This window comes from Lissotriton helveticus, chromosome 4_1, assembly GCF_964261635.1.
Source record: "Lissotriton helveticus chromosome 4_1, aLisHel1.1, whole genome shotgun sequence".
Classification (NCBI taxonomy): Eukaryota; Metazoa; Chordata; class Amphibia; order Caudata; family Salamandridae; genus Lissotriton; species Lissotriton helveticus.
In genome coordinates, this window is record NC_136063.1 from 1,494,664,250 (window position 1) to 1,494,688,766 (window position 24,517).

At 46.3% G+C, this 24,517-nt stretch overlaps 1 protein-coding gene across 1 annotated transcript in view; it reads right to left on the reverse strand.

Annotated features, from left to right (window-relative positions):
* Positions 1-24,517, reverse strand: part of LOC144828174 (uncharacterized) — a 418,953-nt gene that overhangs the window by 179,297 nt on the left and 215,139 nt on the right. The window contains exon 16 of the mRNA XM_078686271.1: positions 3,810-3,863. Coding sequence (XP_078542397.1) covers positions 3,810-3,863 — 54 coding nt within the window. The remainder of the gene's footprint in view (positions 1-3,809; positions 3,864-24,517) is intronic.

Here is a 24,517-nt window from a genome sequence, read left to right on the forward strand (position 1 = left end):
TAATGTGATCCTTCTGATTCAGGGAAAGATGGTCTCCAAGTTTTATGTGTAAATGATGAAGCTTTGGAAATAAATGGCCATTATCGGAAGAAGCCTACTTGTGCCATAAAAGCTGGGGGAGTACATGTAGAATTGGTAGCTGATTCAAGGTCAACCTATACCATTATTAACAAAGACGTATGGGTAGAACTGTTTGTATCGAAAATAGGCCTTACTTTAATAGAGCCTGATATTAGTCCCAAACTTTTAACAGGAGAAAATATAAATCTCGGTTTCCATAAATTGGTATTCGAATTCAAAGTAACAAGGCCAAGAGCAAAATGTATGGTGCAGAGCATGGTCCATCTGTCCTGGGATGGTAGAACCAGGGAGAGTTGGGAATACCACTGGATCCAAATAGCGTAGATCCTGTTTTGATTGTTCAGGAAGCCAAACAAGAAATGCACCCGGTGGAGAAAGAGTTTACACTGTACTTTCCGGAAGAGTGGGAAAATTAAAAGGGTTTGTTCACATGATAGTATTAAAAAAAGATGCAAGGCCCTGTATTCGCAGAGTATGAAACATACCATTTAGTGTCAGGGAAGAAGTAACGCAAGAATTGAAAAAATTAGTGGAGGCTGGTATAATAGAACATGTCGAATTTTCTGATTGGGTAGCCCCCGTAGTGGTAGCGTGGAAGGCTAACGGATGAGTTAGTTTGTGTGTGGACTTAAGGGAATTAAATAAGAAAATATTTGTGAACATGTTCCCTTTAACACACAAATGAACTCCTCTCTGTAACAAAAGGTATGGAGTGCTTCTGCACTATAGATCTTACCTCCGCTTATCACCAGGTACTGTTATATGAGGAAAGCAAGCATCTCACTGGTTTTATTACACCCATCGGATGCTTTAATTCAAGAGGGTACCTATTGGATTGGCCTCTGCTGGGGCAATGTTTCAAAGGTTATTGTACCAGTTGTTTCAGATCAAAGTGAAAGTCAAATGTTTTCAAGATGGCATCTTGATAATGGGCAAAGATAGGGCAGAACATGATATAGAGTTAAGAAATGTACTGAGGATTTTGGAGGAGCATGGTCTAATGGCCAAATGTAAATTTGCATAGAACCAGGCAACCTATTTAGGGCATGAGATCAGTTCTCAAGGCATAACACCTAAAACAGAATTGGTTGAAGCTATTCTATAGGCTCCCATGCCCCAAGGTAAAGATGAGGCCCATTCCTTTTTAGGGCTAGCGGAATTCTACTCCTTATTTTATACAATTTTCCTACATCAGACAGCCACTAAAAAAAGGTTTTTATGGGATGAAAATGCCAAATGAAAATTAACAGCATTAAAAAGGACAATTGCAAGGCTCCAGCATTGCAAGGTTTTGACCCGAATTGCAGCAGTATTGTCACTATGGATGCCAGACACAAGAGTTGGGATCAGTAATTGTCCCAGGTGCAAGCAGATGGTAAAGATCAAGTGGTAGCTTTCACCTCATGAGTCTTGACCCCCATGAAGGAAAAATGCTCCATTATGGAAAGGGAAACTTTAGATTGTGTATTGGGTCTTAAGCATTTAAGGCAGTTCTATTGAAACAAACATGTGTTGGTAACACCGACCATAAACCTTTGACTACGGTTTTAAGTTCACAGGTCTTAATAATTTTTCACCCAGGATCACCGGGTTTTCTATGCAATTGCTGGGCTATGTTTATGAAGTCCATTATGTTCCTGGAGCTCATAACAAAATTGCTTACTTTTTGAATAGGATGCCATTACCTGTAGGAGAGTATACTAGCAGTGAAATGGATGAATGGTTAGTGGCTTTATTTTTACCGGAGGAACTAAGGAGCATTGATGCCAAAACTTGGGTGGCCTTTCAAGTACAGAATTTGATGCTGACCAAAATGATGGAATTTGTGAAGGAAGGGTGCTGGACAGGAAACAGGTGGGGAAGGATCTAAGTGTATTTTGGTAAGTAAAAAATTAGCTGTCAGTGGATAAAGGTTTCCTTTTGAGAGGAGGAAGGTTAATTCCTCCGAGCACATTGAAAGGTAAAGTCATCTATTTGTGTCATGAGGGCCATTTAGGGATTGTGGAAACAAAAGTAAGTAAGCAAGTAAGTAAGTGAGTAAAAACAATCATATTGGTGGCCAGGTGCCCATAAACAAATGAAAAGGATAATAAGAGAGTGTGTAATTTGTACAAACGTAGATAAAACCAGGGATGCTCTTAACCTGCCTGTCCTTCCCGTGGAAGTTCCTTGCATGCCATGGGAGAGGATAGTTGTGGATATCTTTGGTCAGGTTCTCGATCAGAATGGATTGAGAAAGCTTATTCTGGTTGCCATTGAACCTTTTTTCCAAATGGCCAGAAATCAAAATAGTAAAGAAGGTTGATGAGGTGGGGTGATTTTTGTAACAATATTTTAGATGGAAATGTTTGCCCAAAGTCCTATCAGTGACAATGGTGGTCAATTTATTTCAGATTTGTTCAAAAGACTGATGATGACAACATGTATAGAGCACAAGACTACTGCCCTTTATCACCCAGAAGGAAATGGCTTTTTGGAACGGTTCAATAGGGTGATCAAGGGTATTATTGAATTGACTAATAGCAATAACATGAATTGGGAGGAGGAGATGTTCAAAACTATTGGAGCCTATAGGGTTACTCACTGTGACTCCACTGCACATAGTCCATTTGCCTTAATGAGGGTGAGGAATCCCTGCTAAAATAATGTCTAGATGTAAGGACAAAGGTGTATTTGGAAGGAGGAAGGAGTGTGAGTTGAAATCAAGAAGTTATGATTGGGTTGATGATATAGATTAAAGGAGGGAATGTGTTGCTACAGGTCCCAAGGGAATCATGAGTGAAGAGAGTGGTTTAACCACACTGAGGAGTTGTAATGATTCCAGTACTATGACTTCTGGTGATACTATAAGAGTCGAGATTCTTACCATGGAGTCTAGGCCCGGAAGACTTATTATGAAACCTAGACAGCTCGAGGACTTCGTAGCAATGGGGGTTTAAGGATACATAGACATATTCCCATTTAACATAATTATCTATGTCTCAGAAGTGTTTTATTTCCTCATGTTTATTTATTAATTTGTTTCCACTTGGATGATCTTTCAGGTAGATTGTTGTATTTCTTTATTGTTTGTATCTGTATTGTCAAATTAAAGGGGGAAAGTGTGCTGTGTTTATGGCTTTGAGGATTGAGTGTTTATCATGGGGATGTTATGATGCTTAGAAAGTTTTATAGGCAGGGTTTGGAATGTGGGAAAGCAGAGTGGTTATTGTGAAGAGGGGAGACGGTTGAAGAGGAAAGTTGTACTGCCAATGCCGGGTTTGAGCCTATCAATAAAGTACTAGAACACTACATTTCAATGGAGAGTTAATTAACGCTGCACAGTCCTTATGTGCACCTTCTGTAGTCTGTAGTTCTGTGTATGTGGCAGTCCAGTGTAAAGGGCATTTACATAGTCAATGGAAAATGTCACATGGTCCATAGGTTGGCCCTAATACACTGCTAATCTCGTTCTTGTTAGATTTCTGATGTTAAACTGGACACGTTTGTGTTTGAAATCACAACATTTCTCTTCACACACAAAACTGTTCACTTTGTAGAGGCAGGAGACTTACAGTGATGAATAAAGCAAGACAAAGTGTTAGAGTAAAAGTGAGCCACTTGAAAGAAAAAAATGAGTCAAATAAACATCAATAGCATTGCTAGTAGCACAATATGACTTCTTATGACCACAAAACACGGTCTTCTGATGAAAAGTAGCTTGTTAAGCTTTTCGGAAACATTCTTACCGGTAGTCCTGGAGCACCGTCTGCTCCAGGCTGACCTGGCTGCCCTGATTCTCCCTGTAAATTTAAAAAACATTGTTAGTATAGACCAAAATGTAGCACCTGTTGTAAAAGTTTAGGTGATAACTGTAAAAAGAATCATTTAAGTAATAACAAGTTGATTTTAACTTTTCAAATAAAGCCCATGAGATGGAGGGGTCACTGTATAGCAGTCATATTATTGAAGTTCAAAACTTTTGCATCCACAATCCCAGCTAAACAAAGACATTTCCACCTAGTGCTCCAGTGGTGAACTTATAACACCTACTTTAAGGGTTAACCCCTTCGACGCTCATGACGAGCTCAGCTCGTCATGGAGTTTCCATTGACTTCAATGGAAATTACATGGGAGAATATCAGGTACCTTAACATCCAAGTGGTTAAAAAACAGTCCGCTCCAAACGTTTATGTTTCTTTGAGTGCTTTACCAGACGTGTGGGAAAATTGACTTTACGAGGTGTTAAAGCATCTATGATAAGTGAGACCGCCATTTTGTTTTGATACTGTATAGAGATATTAATGTGTATTTACCTTCTATCATGATGAAGTGACCAAGACAAGGCCAACAACCGCTCCTGTGAGTGTTGAACTCTGGAACCTCCTCGACACCACGGCTCCTGACGTCGCCTTCCTCACGGAAACCTGGATGAACGACTCCTCAGCTCCCGACATCGCCATCGCCATCCCAGAGGGCTACAAGATCACCCGAAGAGACCGCGGCAACCAGACTGGAGGAGGCATTGCCATTATCTACAGGGACACCATCCGCATCACGACCAACACCGACGACACCCTGAAAACCGCCGAACACCTGCCCTTCCAGATCCACACGGACCCAAAAACCACCCTCAGAGGCACCCTCATCTACCGACCCCCGGGACCACGCACTCAATTCAGCGAAGACATCGCCGACTTCATCTGCCCGCATGCCCTCCCCTCCGCTGACTACATCCTCCTGGGGGACATCAACTTCCACCTGGAGAACAACAACGACCGCAACACCACCACCCTGCTTGACAACCTCGCCAACCTCGGACTTAAGCAGCTGGTGCCCACCCACCTCGCCGGACACACACTCGACGCTGTCTTCTCATCCAGCAAGGACATCATCTTCAGCCACGCCACCGGACTCCACTGGACGGACCACAGCTGCGTCCACTTCAGCTTCAGAAGGACCACGATCCACCACCACCAGCAACAGGTTGCTCAAAGAAACTGGAACAAGATCACGGCAGACCAGCTCGCCGTTTCCCTGAGCCAGCACCCTGCCGCCAGCTCAGCGAACCCCAGCCTGGCCGCCGACAACCTCACGAAGTGGATCAGCAACTGCGCAGACGACCTCGCCCCACTGAGGACCCCGCCTAGCAGACCCGGCAGCAAGAAGGCCCCATGGTTCACCGACGAACTTAAGAGCTCCAAGAAGAACTGCCGAGCCCTCGAGAAAGCCTGGAGAAGGGAGCCAACACCGGACAACATGACCACCCTCAAGCTCGCCACCCGGAAGCACCATCAACTGATCCACGCCACCAAGAAAACAGCATTCAAGGACCGACTGGACAACAACGCACACAACTGCCAGGAACTCTTCAACATCGTGAAAGAGCTCTCCAACCCCAACGCCGGAAACAACGACATCACCCCTTCGCAAGACCTCTGCAACTCCCTCGCCTCCTACTTCCACAACAAGATCGCTGACATACACAACAGCTTCAGCCCACAAACAACGCTCCCCACGATCGAGACGAATGGATCCCTCGACCCCTCACAGTCTGGCTTCCGAGCCAACCACAGCACCGAGACCGCCCTCATCGCTGCCACTGATGACATCCGAGCCCTGCTGGACAACGGTGAAACAGCGGCCCTCATCCTCCTAGACCTCTCCGCGGCGTTCGACACTGTTTGCCACCGCACCCTAGTGCAGCGCCTCAGCAACATCGGAATCCAGGAGAAGGCACTGGAGTGGATCATCTCCTTCCTCGCTGGAAGGACACAGAGAGTCCGCCTACCACCGTTCAGATCGGCAGCCACGGAAGTCATCTGCGGCGTTCCCCAGGGCTCCTCGCTCAGCCCCACCCTCTTCAACGTCTACATGAGCCCCCTGGCGGCCATCGCACGCCAGCACAACCTCAACATCATCTCCTACGCCGACGACACCCAGCTGATCCTCTCCCTGACCAACGACCCCGCCGCCGCCAGAACCAACCTCCACGAAGGGATGAAAGACGTAGCCGAGTGGATGACGACCAGCCGCCTGAAACTAAACTCAGACAAGACGGAAGTCCTCATCCTGGGCTCCTCGCCCTCCGCCTGGGACGACTCCTGGTGGCCCCCCGCCCTGGGCACCGCACCCAAACCGACAGACCACGCACGCAACCTGGGCTTCATCCTGGACTCCTCCCTCTCCATGACCAGACAAGTCAATGCCGTCTCCGCGTCCTGTTTCAACATCCTGCGCATGCTACGAAAGATCTTCCGGTGGATCCCCACCGAGACCAGGAAGACGGTCACCCAGGCCCTCGTCACCAGCCGACTAGACTACGTCAACGCCCTCTACGCCGGAACCACCGCCAAGCTCCAGAAGAGACTCCAGCGGATCCAGAACGCCTCAGCCAGACTCATCCTCGACATCCCCCGACGCAGCCACATCTCCGGACACCTGAGAGACCTGCACTGGCTCCCCGTCAACAAGAGAATCACCTTCCGTCTCCTCACCCACGCACACAAAGCCCTACACGACCAAGGCCCGAGCTACCTCAACAACCGCCTCAACTTCTACGCTCCCAAACGCCACCTCCGTTCGACCAACCACGCCCTCGCCGCCGTCCCCCGCATCCGAAGAGCGACAACAGGAGGAAGGTCCTTCTCCTACCTGGCCGCCAAGACCTGGAACACCCTCCCTACCGACCTCCGCCTGACCCAAGATCACCTCTCCTTCAGGAAGAAGCTCAAGACCTGGCTGTTCGAGCAGTAGCGGCACCCCACCCCCCCCAAGCGCCTTGAGACCCTCTGGGTGAGTAGTGCGCTCTATAAATGCCTTGATTGATTGATTGATTGAAATACCACCATCCTCAGACCCGGGAAAGACAAGCCCAGCAGATGTACAAAACCTGAATGTACCAACTTAAGAAATATGGGGCCATTTTGGAACTACCCCATTTCTGCCAAAGTAATCCTCGAAAAGGCAGCCATCACATTGTGCTGCCCCCATGAATAAATTCAAGAGCAAGCTGCGAAGTCGGAACATCCTTCACAAACCAAACTCTCAATGACATCAAGTTGACATAATATGGTGCAATAAATAATGGGAGAATCAATTTCAGAGTGGTAGAGCTGACACCAGCTGCCTAGAATCAGGAGGCTTATACCTTTTGACACAATTCCATGCACTTTTAACTCAATCTAAATGACCCAGACACCAGTAATGCAGTACGTGTCAGAAAGTGCAACAAAAATTCCCAATGTCCAGGGGACATTTAGAAAGGGAAGACTTTTCATTGAAAAATGATTTTCATCGGAAGGTAAAACATATATGCCTTCGATTTATTAATTATCCAACCATAACATATAAAGAAAATAATACTAGAAAAGCATAACCCATTAAAAGTATTTTCTTCACCCCTAGTTCCAATCACATGTCAAGTATTCCTGATTAATTAGAGTAAGATTAGAAGTGTGAAGAAGGCATTGAAAATGTTTGTGAATATCCACAATGTTGTCACTATGTGCATACTCACCTCATTTTCAAGGTTGGCTCCCTTCGCACTCTCACTGGATTACCCTAAGGTGCAGTTTATAACTGTGGAGCATCTGCACACGTGATGGAAATTTCACTGTAAGTGGCATCTTCACCTTCACAATTGGATGTGATCAGTCCTTGTGGGAGCACCATTTACAGACTACTAATGAGCAGTCAAACGTCAATTAATGGTATAGTAGCTCAGTGGGGTCAAGTGCGTGAAAAGCAAGCCAAGGAATACCTTAAATAGCAAAATGTCAGGAGACTAAAGTCTGATAGTCTAGAAAAACACCGAAATAGATCTGCTTGTATTGTAATAAAATAAATACACATGTAATTTAAACTAAATATGAATAAATATTTTTAAAAGAGCAAAAGTATATTAAAGTAGTTTCATTCTTGCGTCCTTCAGAAAAAAAACCAAATAACAAGATATATTTGTTTTTTAACTGCACCCAAAATATTTACTTTATCACAACCAGCATTAAAAGACCGTGTGTCGTATTTATACTTTCGAGGTAGGTAACATTTTGCATATTTGAAAATGTTGGAAAGTTACTATTATATGCTTTGCCATGTGACCTTAGCTTTCTTTTTTTCACTCAGTTCTAGCAAAGTATTATATAAGGTTTGGGTTATAAAATGCTCCCACTTTGCACAGAGACATTTAAGGATAAATGTGCATAAACAAAAGACACTTCGGGGCATATTAGCAAGAGCCTCGTTAAAATTATCGCCGTTCCGTTTTAGCGACAGGAAACTGCCGCTAAAATGGCGATAATGGGCTTGTTAATATGCGTTATAGAATTCCAATAGAAGCCCAGGTTAGATGTCCTGCACATCTAACCTGGGCTTCTATTGGAATTCTATAACGCATTATTAGTAAGCCCATTATCGCCGTTTCAGCGGCAGTTTCCTGCCACTACAACGGCGATAATTTTAACGAGGTTCTTGCTAATATGCCCCTAGGTGCCTGATTTAGAGCTTGATTGAACTGAGAGAGCGCAAACTGACCTAAATGTATGAGTGCATCACACTTACCTGTAGTAAGCACAAATCATGAGGAGAAATGCCATGAGTGCTAATAGTATCTGCAATTATATTCTAAATGTATAGCTAATATAGAGATTTAAGTAGAAGTGGAACTAATACAGAAATGTGTGACACTATATGATTTTATTAGATGTGATTATTCTTGAATCCATGTCGTGTAGCTGTTAAAATGTAAGATGGTAGGTGGTTAAACGTAGAATGTGGTAGGCCTCAGGGCCAGAGCTGGAGGGAAAGGGAAGATGTTTCTTTTCACGACACAGATTGTATTAATGTTTTGGTCATTGCATTAATGGGCCAGGATTTATAAAAATGTTTACTGAATAATAGAATAAGAGTATTAACATGCTTTAATTAATGAAGAAGTTGAATGCTATAATCATTATGAGAAATATTGTAGGCCTGAAATGTTTTAGCATTGATTTACACGTACATGTCTGGGCTGAGAAATGTTGCAAGCCTTTATTTTAGAAGTCTATGAGAGTTGGGTTCTTGGCTGCAGATATCTGTCTGCAAGAGGAAAGGGGGGATCCAATTATAAATGAATGAATAGAGGTCTGTTCAGTAGACGGCCCAGACATGGAGGAGGGTTCCGGAATGTTTAAGGGGTATCAGCGGGCCGGAGAAGAGTCTGAGAAGCAAGGTCAACTCTAACGTATGAGGCCCAATACAAAGCATCATGGAAAAAGCCAGAAGCTACACCACGTGAGGGGCGTCTCGAAAGGGGCGTCTCAAATGTTGTTGACTGTTTTGTATTAGGGACAGCACCCCTGGGTGGAGTTAGAGCAGATACCTGAGGACCCTTCAGAGAGCGGATGGGTAGGCAGAGAGGGGTCATGACTGGAGAACTATAGGTTTTCACCAAGAGACTTAGAGTGAGTGACTTCCCTTGGGGTCATTCACTGCTGACACCTTTGTTAGGTTGGGGTTTGGTTAAGTAGGGATACCATCTAGAGCAGGGTAGGGACAGCCTAACCTGTGCGTTTTCCTCCAACTTAAATGAAGGAGAGATATGCGTCAATGCTGATAGCTTTATTATTCTTAGAACTTGTGTTAGTGATTTCCGTTGCTCGTCTGAGGGCTTTCCGAGAGCACATGTATGTAATTGGACCTGTGTATCTCGTGAATCTCATTCTGAGATGCCTGTATTTGCAGCTTATCATTTCCTTACAATAAACTTTTGAAAGCTAGAAGTTGTTTGTGATCTTTGGGAGTAGAGTCCTTTATTGGGTGAACTAGCTTGGAAATAGATGTACCTCGTACCTCAAAGACAGGCAACAAAGGTTCAGTCGACCAGATCGAGGTTTGGATCAATAGTGCTAAGGTATCGATCAAAATCTCGCCCTTCCAGTTGGTAGCTATAGAGGATGGTTGCCTTCTTGAGGACGGTAACCTAGGCCAGGTTAGCTTACCCCAAGGCCCCTAGAAATCGATGATCGGAAGAACAGCCCGCCGAAGAAGATCCGGATGACGTGAGACAGAAACAGCAGCAGTATCGGTCGAGAGTGAGTATAAAGGGTTATGCGTGTTAAGATTGCGGTGTTTTGTATTGTATCTATGTTGTAATGTCAGGCGGAGTTGAATGTCTGTAGAGTGACTGTGGAACAGGTTGTGAGCGCGCGCAACCGGTGGAAATCTTAAGTTCAAGGAGAGCTTAAGTGGTTCGGGTGTATCGGACACCCAGAGTAATTGTCAACTAGTGTGAAGGGGGTCATGAGGTACCATTGATCACCCGAAAGACCGAGATAGGGGGAACGTAAGAGTGAGTGCGTGAGTAACGGACGCTGGTCGGAAGTTACTGTGTGTGTAAGCAACCTATCAGAGAGACGATAGACATTTCGTCAGTTACGTTGACAATTACATATAGACTGTGGACGTACAGTCGAGAGAAGTGACCGCTTGGTCGGAAGTAGTCATTTTTCGGTGTATGAATGGGACGCATGCATAACCGGGAGACGAGTTGAGAAAGGAGGGGTGCTGCTGCGAAGCGGAGAAAAGTGACGTCAGAAAGTGTCGCGACGTGATTGGCCGACCGGAGAAAGACCGCGCTGTGATAGGCCAGCTAGCAAATACGTCAGACAGGGTCGCGACGTGATTGGCCGACCGGAGAAAGACCGCGCTGCGATAGGCCAAGTTAGCAAAGCCGCGACAGGATTGGTGGATTGTCATCAGGAAGTAAACAGAGTAGCGAGGCTGGATATTGTGCGCATAATTATGAAGTGTTTTAAATGGTTGAAAGCGGTGTTTAAAAAAGAAAAGCGGGGATCGTATGAAGGGGAAGAAGCCCCGCCGGAGGGTACGCCAGCTCGATACATGGCAGTGAATGTTGGGTTGCATACGATCCTCTGGATATCAGAGTGGAGTAAGATTACGGAAGGAAATGAGGAACTGACGTTCCCGAAGTACGGGACGTTCAGATTAGAGGTGTTACATCGATTAAAATCAGTCATGACCTCAATAAGACCCTTGCCTAGACCGACCCAGTTTGAAGCCCTTGAAGCATGGATTAGGGCAGCGCATGAAAAGAATATGAACAGACGACAAGAAAGGGTGAAACGCTCGGTAAGGGCAGTGCAGGATGCCAGGTGGGATGCGGATGCTAAAAGATGGAGAGTGCATAACCTGGAAGTAAATAAACTGTACCCAGTGTTAGAGGTGCCCGTAAATAAAAGCCCCCTAGAAGAAGATGATGAGAGCGAAACAGAGGACAGCCTGATAAACAGATTATTGACAGACAGGCCACCCCCGTATAATAGAGCAGGGGGAGAGGTCGAGCATACCGAAGGAGAAAAGGGGGGCAATGCAGGAGAGCATAGACCGCTTCCCAGTTCAGAGTGGGATCCTGAGCCAAAGAAAGAGCTGTCCCAGCCTAGTCAGGTGCAGCAGGTAGTCGGTAGGTTTGTGGTGCAAAGAGCGCCGGAAACGGAGAGAGCCACATCCTACACATTACCAGATGCACTACAGGTACCTGTTACCATAGGTCCTATAATATCGATATATGACCAAGAGAGAGCAAGAGGGGAAGAACGGGTACAGAAGGACAGAGAAAGAGCAGAGAAGGCAAGAAGGAACGATACGATCAATTCCCCAAGTCAGATGCCGATACCGAGAGAGTGGAGCACCCCGATGCAAACAGCAGGGGACCCGGGAGGAGATCCTGGGGGCCCTAGATGGCCAGTGGATCTGAGGGGATCTGGACGAAAATCCTTTCAAGAGCTAAATGAGTACATGAAGCAGTGGGATGAGGCAGTGAAGGCTCAAAAGAGCATCATAGCTGCGGAAGCTGAAAGGGAAAGTCAGGATAGCCGAGCTCGGACTCACTGCGGGGCTGGGGAGAGCAGCCCGGAGTGGGAATGTAGAGAGAGAGAGAGTAGGGGAGTCACCCATTGGGCCCGGAGTGGAGATAGAACAGACCTGGAAAACGGGGGCCCCGGGAGTGGAGGGGTGGCGCGCCCAATACTCAGTGAAGGGGAGAGGAGAGCACAAGAGTACAGAAACAGCTTTAAGTGTCCACACTGTGTGCCTGGCACCAGAGAACTGAATGGGAGTTGTGAGAGGTCGCACCATAGACCCTGTGATGACGGAAATGAGCGCAGCCCAGGGAATATGGGGAACCAGGAAGGATCGTATCGGATACTGAGCGATACGAGGCAAAGGGAGAGTAGCGACCAGAGGGAAAATAACAGAGAGGTGTACGGTGAGAGGAGAGAAGAAGAAGAGAGTGGACAGAGCAAGAGTAGGGGTAACAGGCCCGTGTTCCATCACCTTCCAAGATCGGATGGCCAAGCATGGGACCTGGAGAGATGGGAGCAAGGGAGGGCACCCATTAACTCTCCCGAGCCCAAACGCAGAGCTCGAAGTTGGGATGGTAGGGAGACCAGTGAGCCCCCTTCGAAAGACATATTGCGAGCTGAGATAAAAGCCAAGAGACTTGATGTCACCAGCTTAAGGTCAGACCTGGATGACATGGTAGATGGCACCCTGCCTTTAGAAAGAATGGAAATGTATGAGCAGGATGAAATACTGTATATGGCAAAGGACATTACTCGAAAAGCGAGAGCAGTCCATGAGAAGTTAGTCGAACTAGCAGGCAAATATATGGTGGACTTGTCAAGAACCAAAGCATTACAGGGTAACCACAGGCTACATTATACAGATCGAGACCTAGATGAGAGGAGAACGATTGGGCTGAAAACGCACATAAGGGAGCTGATCGCTGGAATAAGGACATGGAGGGCACTAGATAAGTGGGAAGAGAGGTGGTCCAAGAAAGGGACCGGCAGGAGAAGCATGCTTGGTATGACACCAGGAGGACAGCAGGGAATAGAAGCTTACCCTTTGCGGGAAGTCGCAAATGGGAACTATGTGCATGTCCCTTGGAGTAGGGGAGATTTAGCTGCTTTTACCACCTCCTTCCCCAAATTGCGGGAAAACCCCGTGGAGTGGTACAAGCAAGTCGAGAGGTTTGTAAAAATCTCAAAGGTCCTATGGATAGATCTGAACACGCTGTTTGACATTGTAGTACCAGGAGATCTGTGGACAGCATGCAAGGTTAGCGCTGAGTGGCCCACAACGGAGCCAGAGAGAGATGCTAAGACTAATGGGCCGTCAGAGATTGTGATGGCAAAATTCGAGAGAGTGATGACTTGGCTGAAAGAGAAAGTGCCAATGCAAGACATAGATTGGGTCAGAATAGACCGAACCAGACAGGAACCCAAAGAGACAGTCCACGAATATTACGAGAGATTGCTGAAGGCGTTTAAACAGTATAGCGGCTTGGATGTAATGGATCCAAAGGACATAGGGCAATTTGTGTCCAAGTTCGTCCTGGGACTGAGACCGGATATTAGTTTAATGATTCAGCAACACTCGATTTGTTGGCAAAGTAAACCCCTAGACGAAATACTGAGATATGCCAGGTACTGCTGTGATGAGATAGACTCCAAGGCTAAGAAACTAAAGGAAAAGTTGATGGTGGTACAGATGCAGGCAGCAGGGAAGGGGGGACCGCAGCAACAGCAGCAAGGAACAGGTACAGGAGGAAAGAAGCAGTACAGTCAGAACAAGGGCAATGAGGAGAGTTCTACCTTTAGACCCAGAACAGACATAGCTGCCTTGAAGAAAACGACTAGGTGCCACCAGTGTAACGAGGTGGGGCATTGGAAACGCGAGTGTCCCTACAATGTAGAGATAGGAGAACAAGAGATAGAGGAGGAAGAGGTCCAGAGCACACCTGCAAGAGGGGTGACGCCATACCAAGGAAAGGTGCTCAAAGGGGGGGGGGCTCCTCCCCGAGCTCAGTTCCCGCAACCTCCTCGAGTAGGGACTGTGGGTAAGACCTATAGACAAATGCCCCTGTTTGTGGAAGGTGAAGAGTGCTATTATGTGGACCCATTAACCGGACAGAGAGTGGACAGAGAAGACTGCACCCTCGGGGCAGCCTTAGAGGTGGACCAGAGGGGACCCTATGTCGAAGCAGAAGTAGCAGGGTGCCCTACGACATTTCTGGTGGACACAGGAGCCACTAGGTCCACGATCAGATCAGCTGCAGTTCCAGACCTGCCCATGTCTGGAGAGACCATACAAGTAGTAGGGGTCGCAAATAGGAGAATAACCAGCCAATTGACAGAACCGGTACAGGTGAAAATAGGGAAGTACAGCGATGAGCACCAATTTGTGGTTTGCGATTCAAGCCCTGTGTGTCTGCTAGGAAGAGACCTGTTGTGTAAATTGAATTGTACTATATACTGTACCCCACAGGGAGTGGAGGTATTGACCAATGATGATGATGCAGATTTCAAAGTTGCAAACTCAAGAATATGCGTGGAGCTGTATCCTACTTTGACAGTAGATGAGCTCCCCTGGGACTTGAGAGAGACAGTGGCATCAGAAGTATGGGATTTCACTGGGGAAGAGATAGGTTTGGTCAAAGGGGTGGACCCAGTGAAAATTGTAGTGAAACCGCATGCTGAGTTCCCAAGAACACCCCAATATAAATTGACTCCAGAAACGATTGCAGGCATAAAACCCGTGATCGAGTCCATGATTAAACAGGGAATACTGAAAGAAATCGTGGGTAGTCCATGCAACTCCCCGATTATGGGTCTGCAGAAACCAAATGGGAAATTTCGGATAGTGCAGGACCTTCGAAAGATTAATAACATAGTCGTTTCGTGTTGTCCAGTGGTACCGAATCCATCAGTGATACTGTTTCAGATTCCATTCCAAGCAGAGTGGTTCACAGTGATCGATCTTTGTCAGGCTTTCTTTTCGATCCCTCTGGACGAAGAAAGCCATTTTCTTTTCGCATTTAAGCTGGAAAATCGCGTCCTAACATGGTGTCGTATCCCTCAGGGGTATACAGAGAGTCCATCGATCTTTAACCAGCTTTTGAAGAAAAATCTTGAAAGTCTAGTGCTGCCCCAGAAGTCAGTTCTGGTCCAGTACATAGACGACCTCCTCGTGGCGTCAGAAACAGAAGAAGCTTGCAGGGAGGATTCCATTGCTTTGTTAAATCACCTAGCTGCCAATGGGCACAAGGTGTCCCCGGGAAAATTGCAGTACTGCCTGACAGAAGTGCAGTACTTAGGACACAGAATAGAGAAAGGCAAACGAAAGGTGTCACCAGACAGGATAGAGGCGATCATGAAAATGAATGCGCCTAAGACACAGAGAGAGGTCAGGATGTTTCTAGGGATGGTGGGTTATTGCCGACAGTGGATCGCGAACTTTTCACTGAAAGCAAAACCCTTGCAAAAACTGACGCACAAGGAGGTGAGCGATCCGGTACCATGGGACAAAGACTGTTTGATGGCATTCTTACAGCTGCGAGAGGACCTGTGTCGTGCTCCGGCATTGGGAATGCCTGATTACAATAAACAATTTTTTCTTTACTGTTGTGAGAGAGAAGGTTGTGCGTTGTCTGTGTTGGTCCAAATCCATGGGAATGCCCGTAGACCAGTTGCTTATTTCTCGGCTACTTTAGACCCAGTAGCCGCAGCGTTGCCCGGATGTCTCAAATCCGTTGCTGCAACGGGTGTCAGCATTGAAAGATGTGAAAATATCGTCATGGGGCACCCGTTAGAGGTGTGCGTGCCCCATTCTGTTGAACTGTTAATGACCAGGACCAAAACACAGCATCTGACCAACAGCAGGCTCACGCGATATGAGCAAGTTATTCTTGCTGCAGAGAATGTGACCCTCAAGAGATGCTCTGTTTTGAACCCTGCCACCTTGATGCCACTTCCAAATGATATCGATGATGATGATGAATGTACAGACCATGACTGCCTCGATGTGACTGAACTATGCACCAAACCCAGACCCGACATCGTAGATGAGCCACTGACCGACCCAGACGAAATTTTCTTTGTCGATGGCTCATGTGTAAGAGACGAAGTTGGGCAGTTGAGAGCAGCTTACGCTGTTTGTACAATTGCTGGAGTTGTGGAAGCTGGGTGCCTGGAAGGAGTACACTCCGCTCAGGTAGCCGAGATCATTGCCCTGACACGTGCTTGCTTAGCAAGCAATCAAATTCGAGTCACCATATACACCGACAGCCAATATGGCTATGGGGTAGTTCATGATTACGGGCAGTTATGGTCTCAAAGAGGGTTCATGACCTCTTCAGGCTCTCCCATTCGCAATGGAGAGTTTGTGCGCCTGTTGTTAGAGGCGTTGCAATGCCCAGCAGGTATCGCAGTTGTAAAGTGCACCGCACATACCAGAAATGAGGACTTTGTTTCAAAAGGCAATAGATATGCAGATGAAGTTGCGCGGTATTGCGCGGAGCAAGGGTACTCTTTCACAGAGGTGGAAGTGGGCGGAATAAATGTAAGAACTGAATTAGCCATGATATTGGAAACTGTTGATACTTGGGATGAACTGTCAAACATGCAAGAAAATGCTCCTGATATTGAAAAGGAAACATGGGAAAAGGCAGGATGTGTAATGGGTGAGTCCCATTTTTGGGTCTCAGCAGACGGCAGAGCAGTGTTGCCCAATGAGATGGTGAGTCCAATGGCCAGACTCATACATGGTCCCGTACACTTAGGGAGAGATGCTATGCTGAGAGTGTTTAGACAGACTTGGTACAATCCTAAGTTTAGAATAGCAGCAGAAGCAGTGTGCCAGCGTTGTGTGACCTGTCAGCAGCTGAACGTAGGAAAAAGAACACCAGTTACACTGAGTCACATAGGAAGGTCTGGAGGTCCATTCAACAGAATGCAGATAGATTTCATTGAAATGCCAAGATGCAACCGCCTCCGCTATGTCCTGGTGGTTGTTTGTGTGTTCTCCAGATGGGTTGAGGCATACCCTACACGTAGGTGCGACACCCTCACCGTGGCCAAGTTACTGCTCAGAGAACTCATTCCGCGCTTCGGGGTGCCGGCCTTTTTGGAATCAGATAGGGGAACGCATTTTAACAGCGAGCTTGTGAAGATGATTTGTGTAGCGCTCAATATCGACCAAAAGTTGCATTGCAGTTACCGACCAGAAGCTTCAGGGATTGTGGAGCAGATCAATGGCACAATCAAGGCCAGAATAGCAAAAGTGTGCTCCTCAACGACCCTGAGTTGGCCTGACGCCTTGCCATTGGTCCTCATGAGCCTTCGTAGTACCCCAGACAGAAGAACAGGGTTGTCACCACATGAGGTGTTAATGGGGAGAGCAATGAGGCTGCCATCTGTCCCAACTGCTGCACTGTTAAATATCACAGATGATATGATCCTGGACTATTGTAAGGGGCTGTCTGACGCCATTCGTTCTGTGTCCCTTCAGGTGCAGGCTGCCGAGGTTCCAGCGTGCCAGGGCCTGTGTCATGACCTGTATCCTGGGGACTGGGTCCTGGTGAAAAAACACGTGAGAAGAAGCTGTCTGGATGTTCGTTGGCGTGGGCCCTTCCAGATCATCCTGATCACGAACACAGCTGTGAAGGTGGGAGGCCTGCCCAATTGGATCCACGCGTCACATACGCGAAGGGTTCCAGCACCTCTGGAAGAAACAGCTCCTCTCTCGGATAGACGTCCAGCAGAGGACCGAGAAGCCATAGAGGGGGCTAGCCAAGCTGTAGAGGTGCCAGCGGAAGCAGGGAACGAGTCTGACCAAGCTGAGGACGGTCAGTACAACAGCGAAACAGACGACGCTACAGAAGGAGAAAGTAGCTGGGAGTACGAGTCAGACCCTGACAGGTCTGAAAGAGAGAGAGAACAGACAAGAAGGAGAAGGAGTAGAAGGGCACGTGGAGAAGCTAATTGGCCGCAAAGAAGGAGCTCGAGCCTGAGGTCAACTCCAGAAGTAACCCTTCCTCCAATATCAGAAGACTCAGATCCGGAAGAAGGTGCTCAGGGCGCTGAAGCACCAGACCGAAGAAGGTCAAGAAGAGTGCGTGTGCCAAACAGAAGATACTCCACACCTGAGTGGACATATCTGGCGACAAATGTCTGTGAAACCGGAGACAGGGAGGATCCGAGCGGTGGTGGTGTCCAGTTCTGAGCCCATTATCACCGTGGAAATACGACTGTTGGTACCCGGTGTCGAACAAGAAGGGTCACTAACATTCATGCTCCCCAGACCTCCCCGCCTCAGCAAGTTAAAACACATGTTTCTTTCAGAATTGCAATTCCCCGACTTTGGTACAACGATAACAGCACATGAAGAGCACAATCTTCGTTTGGAAATATTGAACTATGCTATTGAAGCTGCAACAACCAATCTGATAGTAGACTGTTAAGGACTTTGTAAATAAAGCAAGCAGAAAAAGAAGATTACCTAGCGCCCAGGAAGCAGAAAATTTTAGGGAACTTCCCTTGAGTTGATGGAGAAGGGCTAGGGTTGTCTTTATTGAACTGTTAAAGGACTTTTGCGGAGAAGGTTGTCAGCTTCCAGTTGTGTGGATTCTAAAGACAGAAGGATTAAAAGAGACTGTAAAGGAACGAGAGGAAAAGAACTTTTGCTAAGATAAGAGAGAGCTATATTGTCTGACGAAATGGAGGCCGGCACACCGAACCGCAGAGCAAAATGTATAATAGGTACACTAATAGTAGGAGTGATAATATTAATAGCTTTAGTGGTAACAATTTCTTATGTAAAGGGACATGAGGAAGAGGCAAAGGTAACTGATGTGAATTCTGTAGAAACGCTTTCACCTACTGTTGTTGGTGAAAAAGGGGAAAACACTCAAGATAAAGCGTTACTAGCTGCAGAAGCCCGCAGGTTACACGTAGACGAGTCCCAAGGAGACTTTAGGTCAAATGCTTATGCTAAACTCTTATATGAATACGTGGATGCCATGGAGGTTAAGAATTGTTATGTCTGCATGCAGTTGCCGGCGTCTGTAGATGAAGGAATTCGATATCATCACCTCCCGCTGACATATGGCATTACATGTAGCTTATTGCTTAGTATATTTTATGAGAGAGATAGTTTTGAATACTATTTCTCCAATTATGATTCAGTGTTGCCAGAAGTCCCAAATTATAAGCAGATGAACAAATGGGATTACTGGAAGAGTGAGGACAGATTGGCCAAGTTCTTCATTCCTTGGATTACCTTAGATACTTCACATGCCCGTAGAAATAACCTGACATGCAAGGTGTCAGAAGTCGAGAAGAAGTTCATAGGGCAAGTGGATGATCGATATAGGAGACAAAAGATTTTGAAAAAATCAGGACAATGGAAAACAGATTGGACCGAGGAAGAGAAGGCACACAAGAGAAAGGGTAGTAGTGGTCCAATAGCTTTAGATAAAACGCAGAGAGGAAAGCTATGTCTTCACCGAGCCAAAACGTATTATGAAAATGTATACGTTGGAGAAGTTGACTGTGAACATGCTTTCAATATAGAGTACTATACTAAAGATTTCCTGAAGGGAATGCAGGTGATTCCAAATGTGTATTTTGTATGTGGAAGAAATGCCTACGTGAGACTACCTGACAACTGGTATGGATCATGTTACCTAGCAATTGTCTTCCCCAAAATATATCATGCACAAGACTTAGTGATCATTGAGGGCAAGACATCATCGAGGGGAAGGAGAGATGTAGGAGATGCAGAAATGGTTGGAGATGTCTTTGGAGCTATGTTCCCTCTTTTGGGAGTAATCCTTAATGATGTTAAAATTAGACGACTGGCAACAGTTGTCGACAGGTTGTCTGCCAGCACTGCTCAGTCCTTAATGCTGGTAGAAGGAGAGATGCAATCGATAAGGGCTATGGTTCTTCAGAACCGTCTTGCATTAGATGTCCTACTAGCAAAAGAGGGCGGAGTCTGTAAGGCTTTGAAGGTCCAGGAATGTTGCACTTACATTCCAGACAATTCAAAACCCCTTGAGAAAGTTATTAGGAACATAACTAATATTCACAAGGAGATCGAAGACTTGAGTAGAGAAAATGTCTGGGAAAAGGTGGGCCACGGAATGAGTGCAATTGGTGGGTGGTTTTCCACCTTAGGCAAAAGCTTTGTGTGGTATATTCTAAAACCTGTCATCATAATATTGGTCTGTGGGATCATATTGTGGGGATTGGTGAGGGTATTCAAATGGTACCGAGCAAGAAGGTCAGAAAGGGCCCAAAGAGAGCAGCTGCAGAGATTGGCTGCCATACAAGATAATCAGTACAGGAGTCTGAGGGCTCTGGAAGCGCAGAGACAAATCATGCCAGCAATTACTGCAGTTTAAATGTTAGTGATGACCCCGAGAGGTCATCAAAGGGGGGAACTGAGAGAGCGCAAACTGACCTAAATGTATGAGTGCATCACACTTACCTGTAGTAAGCACAAATCATGAGGAGAAATGCCATGAGTGCTAATAGTATCTGCAATTATATTCTAAATGTATAGCTAATATAGAGATTTAAGTAGAAGTGGAACTAATACAGAAATGTGTGACACTATATGATTTTATTAGATGTGATTATTCTTGAATCCATGTCGTGTAGCTGTTAAAATGTAAGATGGTAGGTGGTTAAACGTAGAATGTGGTAGGCCTCAGGGCCAGAGCTGGAGGGAAAGGGAAGATGTTTCTTTTCACGACACAGATTGTATTAATGTTTTGGTCATTGCATTAATGGGCCAGGATTTATAAAAATGTTTACTGAATAATAGAATAAGAGTATTAACATGCTTTAATTAATGAAGAAGTTGAATGCTATAATCATTATGAGAAATATTGTAGGCCTGAAATGTTTTAGCATTGATTTACACGTACATGTCTGGGCTGAGAAATGTTGCAAGCCTTTATTTTAGAAGTCTATGAGAGTTGGGTTCTTGGCTGCAGATATCTGTCTGCAAGAGGAAAGGGGGGATCCAATTATAAATGAATGAATAGAGGTCTGTTCAGTAGATGTGGAGAAGTGTGGCTCAGGGGTTAGAGGCAGCAGACCCGGAAGCTGGGATCGGTCCTGGACCAGGGTTCAATTCCCCGCCTCGGCGGGGTCTTGGGCTAAAAATTCCACGGACTCGATAATTCTCGCCCCGGTGCCTCCTCGACTCACGGGTTCACACTCTGCGACTCTGGGCAATAGCTTGCTTAATCTCCACAACGGCCCCTCGTGGCGGGATGCCTGACTTTCACCTTGTGGATACCCTGCTATCTCACAGGGGAATACCAGGAAGGGTTCCCTAAGCAAGCGCCGGGAAACCCACTGCGGGTAGCTGTGCGCTATATAAGCTCAACTACATTTACATTTACATTTACATAGACGGCCCAGACATGGAGGAGGGTTCCGGAATGTTTAAGGGGTATCAGCGGGCCGGAGAAGAGTCTGAGAAGCAAGGTCAACTCTAACGTATGAGGCCCAATACAAAGCATCATGGAAAAAGCCAGAAGCTACACCACGTGAGGGGCGTCTCGAAAGGGGCGTCTCAAATGTTGTTGACTGTTTTGTATTAGGGACAGCACCCCTGGGTGGAGTTAGAGCAGATACCTGAGGACCCTTCAGAGAGCGGATGGGTAGGCAGAGAGGGGTCATGACTGGAGAACTATAGGTTTTCACCAAGAGACTTAGAGTGAGTGACTTCCCTTGGGGTCATTCACTGCTGACACCTTTGTTAGGTTGGGGTTTGGTTAAGTAGGGATACCATCTAGAGCAGGGTAGGGACAGCCTAACCTGTGCGTTTTCCTCCAACTTAAATGAAGGAGAGATATGCGTCAATGCTGATAGCTTTATTATTCTTAGAACTTGTGTTAGTGATTTCCGTTGCTCGTCTGAGGGCTTTCCGAGAGCACATGTATGTAATTGGACCTGTGTATCTCGTGAATCTCATTCTGAGATGCCTGTATTTGCAGCTTATCATTTCCTTACAATAAACTTTTGAAAGCTAGAAGTTGTTTGTGATCTTTGGGAGTAGAGTCCTTTATTGGGTGAACTAGCTTGGAAATAGATGTACCTCGTACCTCAAAGACAGGCAACAAAGGTTCAGTCGACCAGATCGAGGTTTGGATCAATAGTGCTAAGGTATCGATCAAAATCTCGCCCTTCCAGTTAATGAAGGGCTTTTTTTGCCGAGTCTCCCTGTGAAACCTCTCCAGGTCTTCCGGGGGTGCCGCACCCCGCCTTCTAGCACCACTTACAGGAACTCATTATCTCGTTCCGCAGTCTTTCCTTTGTGGCTGTATTCAACTGAATGAGGTTTGCATAATAGCGTGGAAAGAACTCTAGCAATAAAGCGAAACGTCACCATGCGTAACAGTGCACATCGAAATCTTTCATACCAGTTTGTTCATTGGCACCGCGGGCTTCACGGTTTTTAGCATTTGTGTAAGAAACCTTTTCGTTGTCATATTGTTTTGACTCTCCTCGGCAGTATACTCTGAAAGACAAGATGTCTGAGAAGGTGGGCGGACAAGCAGCCTTGCCTCTGATGTCAGCAAGGAGATTACTAGGCAGTCTCCTTAGAGATACTGAAAAGATCTGATAAGCTAACATTCACCAAAAGCGATGTTCTAAAAGACTGTTGTGTACCGCATAGGTTCAATCGCGATCAGTTGGTTGCAGATGGGAAGGAAACACTCGTTTAGCAAGGCAAAAGAACAGGGGGGTACCCCGATCATGGAGCAATCTTTCACTGAGATCAGATGACCCTTCAGTAAGCACGGATCTCTAAGGGGATACCTGTCTATGCAGGTACACCCGAATGGCCTCTTCCTTAAATTTGTTGACATTCTCTTGATTCTACTGAAGCGTTTGAGCAAGCCTGATAGAGAAGTGAGACTGAAGTGGAAGAAGCCCTGTATGTATGTGAAGTGCCTGCAGCTGCATTCCTTAAGATACGCACATGCTCTAGGACCATATTTATCTCTTTGCAATCTTATAAAATTTTTTCGTCTAACCTTTCAGACTGATTTTACCCTATTGTGGACTATACCAAAAACGTATTCAGGGCTTTGCCCCAACTTGTTGCTTACCATTGGTTTCCTTTGTTATCACGCCAATTTTTACGTGTTTTTTATTTTATAGCTTTACTTCTCCATTTTGGGGTTGTCTCTCAGATTCTGTTGCCCCCACACCTTCCCAGCCCCAAAGCTTAGCTTCTTTACCGTCTGTATTCTTCCACTGCCTACATGCAGGAAACTACTTTTTTCTTTATCTTTCATCACTCATTGAGAATGCATCTAGCTTTCACCCATGTATCTTGCTTCCCTCCTCTAAACAACCTCTCTCCTACCTGCTATTTGCTTGTGTGCTGCTCTCTCTAGTTTGATTCTCCCTGCACCCTGTGCTCAATGTTGCTCTCCCCCTTGTGTGCTGCTCATGCTCTTGTGTGGGTTTCTCTTCCAGCGTTGTGCTCTCTGTTACTCTCTCCCTCATGTACTATTTTTTCTCATCCCCAACTTAGCTTTATTTGAATTTTATCTGCCTTGTTCTCCATGTTACTTACTCCCTCTTCGCTCACTCCATTCACTCCTTCAGTGCTCCCAAATATGAAAGGTCTTGTGGACCTTTCATATTTCTTAATTTATGTTCTGTTTTGGAAGACCTGTTAACTGGCATTTGCTGCCAAGCCACTCCACAGGGCAGCAAGAACTTTCATGCTAAAAAAAACCCTTTTTTAAACATATAAGTCCAATTGACATCCACAATCTTGCACTGGTAAATATACTAAGCAAATCAAGTGGCGGCAATGCACACCCAGATTGTACCAAAAGGGTGCATCTACCACAGAGAGGTATTACAAGGAGAAATCAATCAATTAATCAATCATAGCATTTGTAAAGCGCACTACATACCCATGAGGGTCTCAAGGCGCTAGGGGAGTGCCGCTACAGCTCGAAGAGCCAGGTCTTGAGGAGTCTTCTGAAGGTCAGCAGGTCTTGGGTCTGCCATAGGTGGGTGGGGAGGGTGTTCCTGGTCTTGGCTGTAAGGTGGGAGAAGGATCTGCCGCCAGAGGTCGCTCTTCGGATGCGGGGGACAGTGGCGAGGGCGTGGTCGGAGGAGCCGAGCTGGCGGGTGGGGGTGTAGAAGCTCAGTCGGCTGTTGAGGTACACTTGTCCGGTGTTGTAGAGTGTTTTGTGTGTGGGTGAGGAGCTTAAAGGTTATCCTCTTGTTGCCAGGAAGATAGTGCAGGGCTCTCAGGAGGGGTGTGATGTGGCTGCGGCGAGGGATGTAGAGGATCAGGCGTGCCGGAGACGTTCTGGATGCGTTGGAGCCGTTTCAGGAGTTTGGCCGAGGCTCCTGCGTAGAGGGCGTTTCTCCTCGTGTATGTCTCCTCGTTATGTCTTCTGTCAATGTGTGATAGATTATGCAACGCACGCAGAAGGAAAAACGCCTCTAAAGATTATGTTTGTGCAGGAAGATATCCCTTCCTGCATGAAAACAATCCTGCTCCTAACTCAGGCAGCTTTGTGCCACTGTGCAAGGGTGCCTGCCTTGGCGCTAGGTAGCCACAA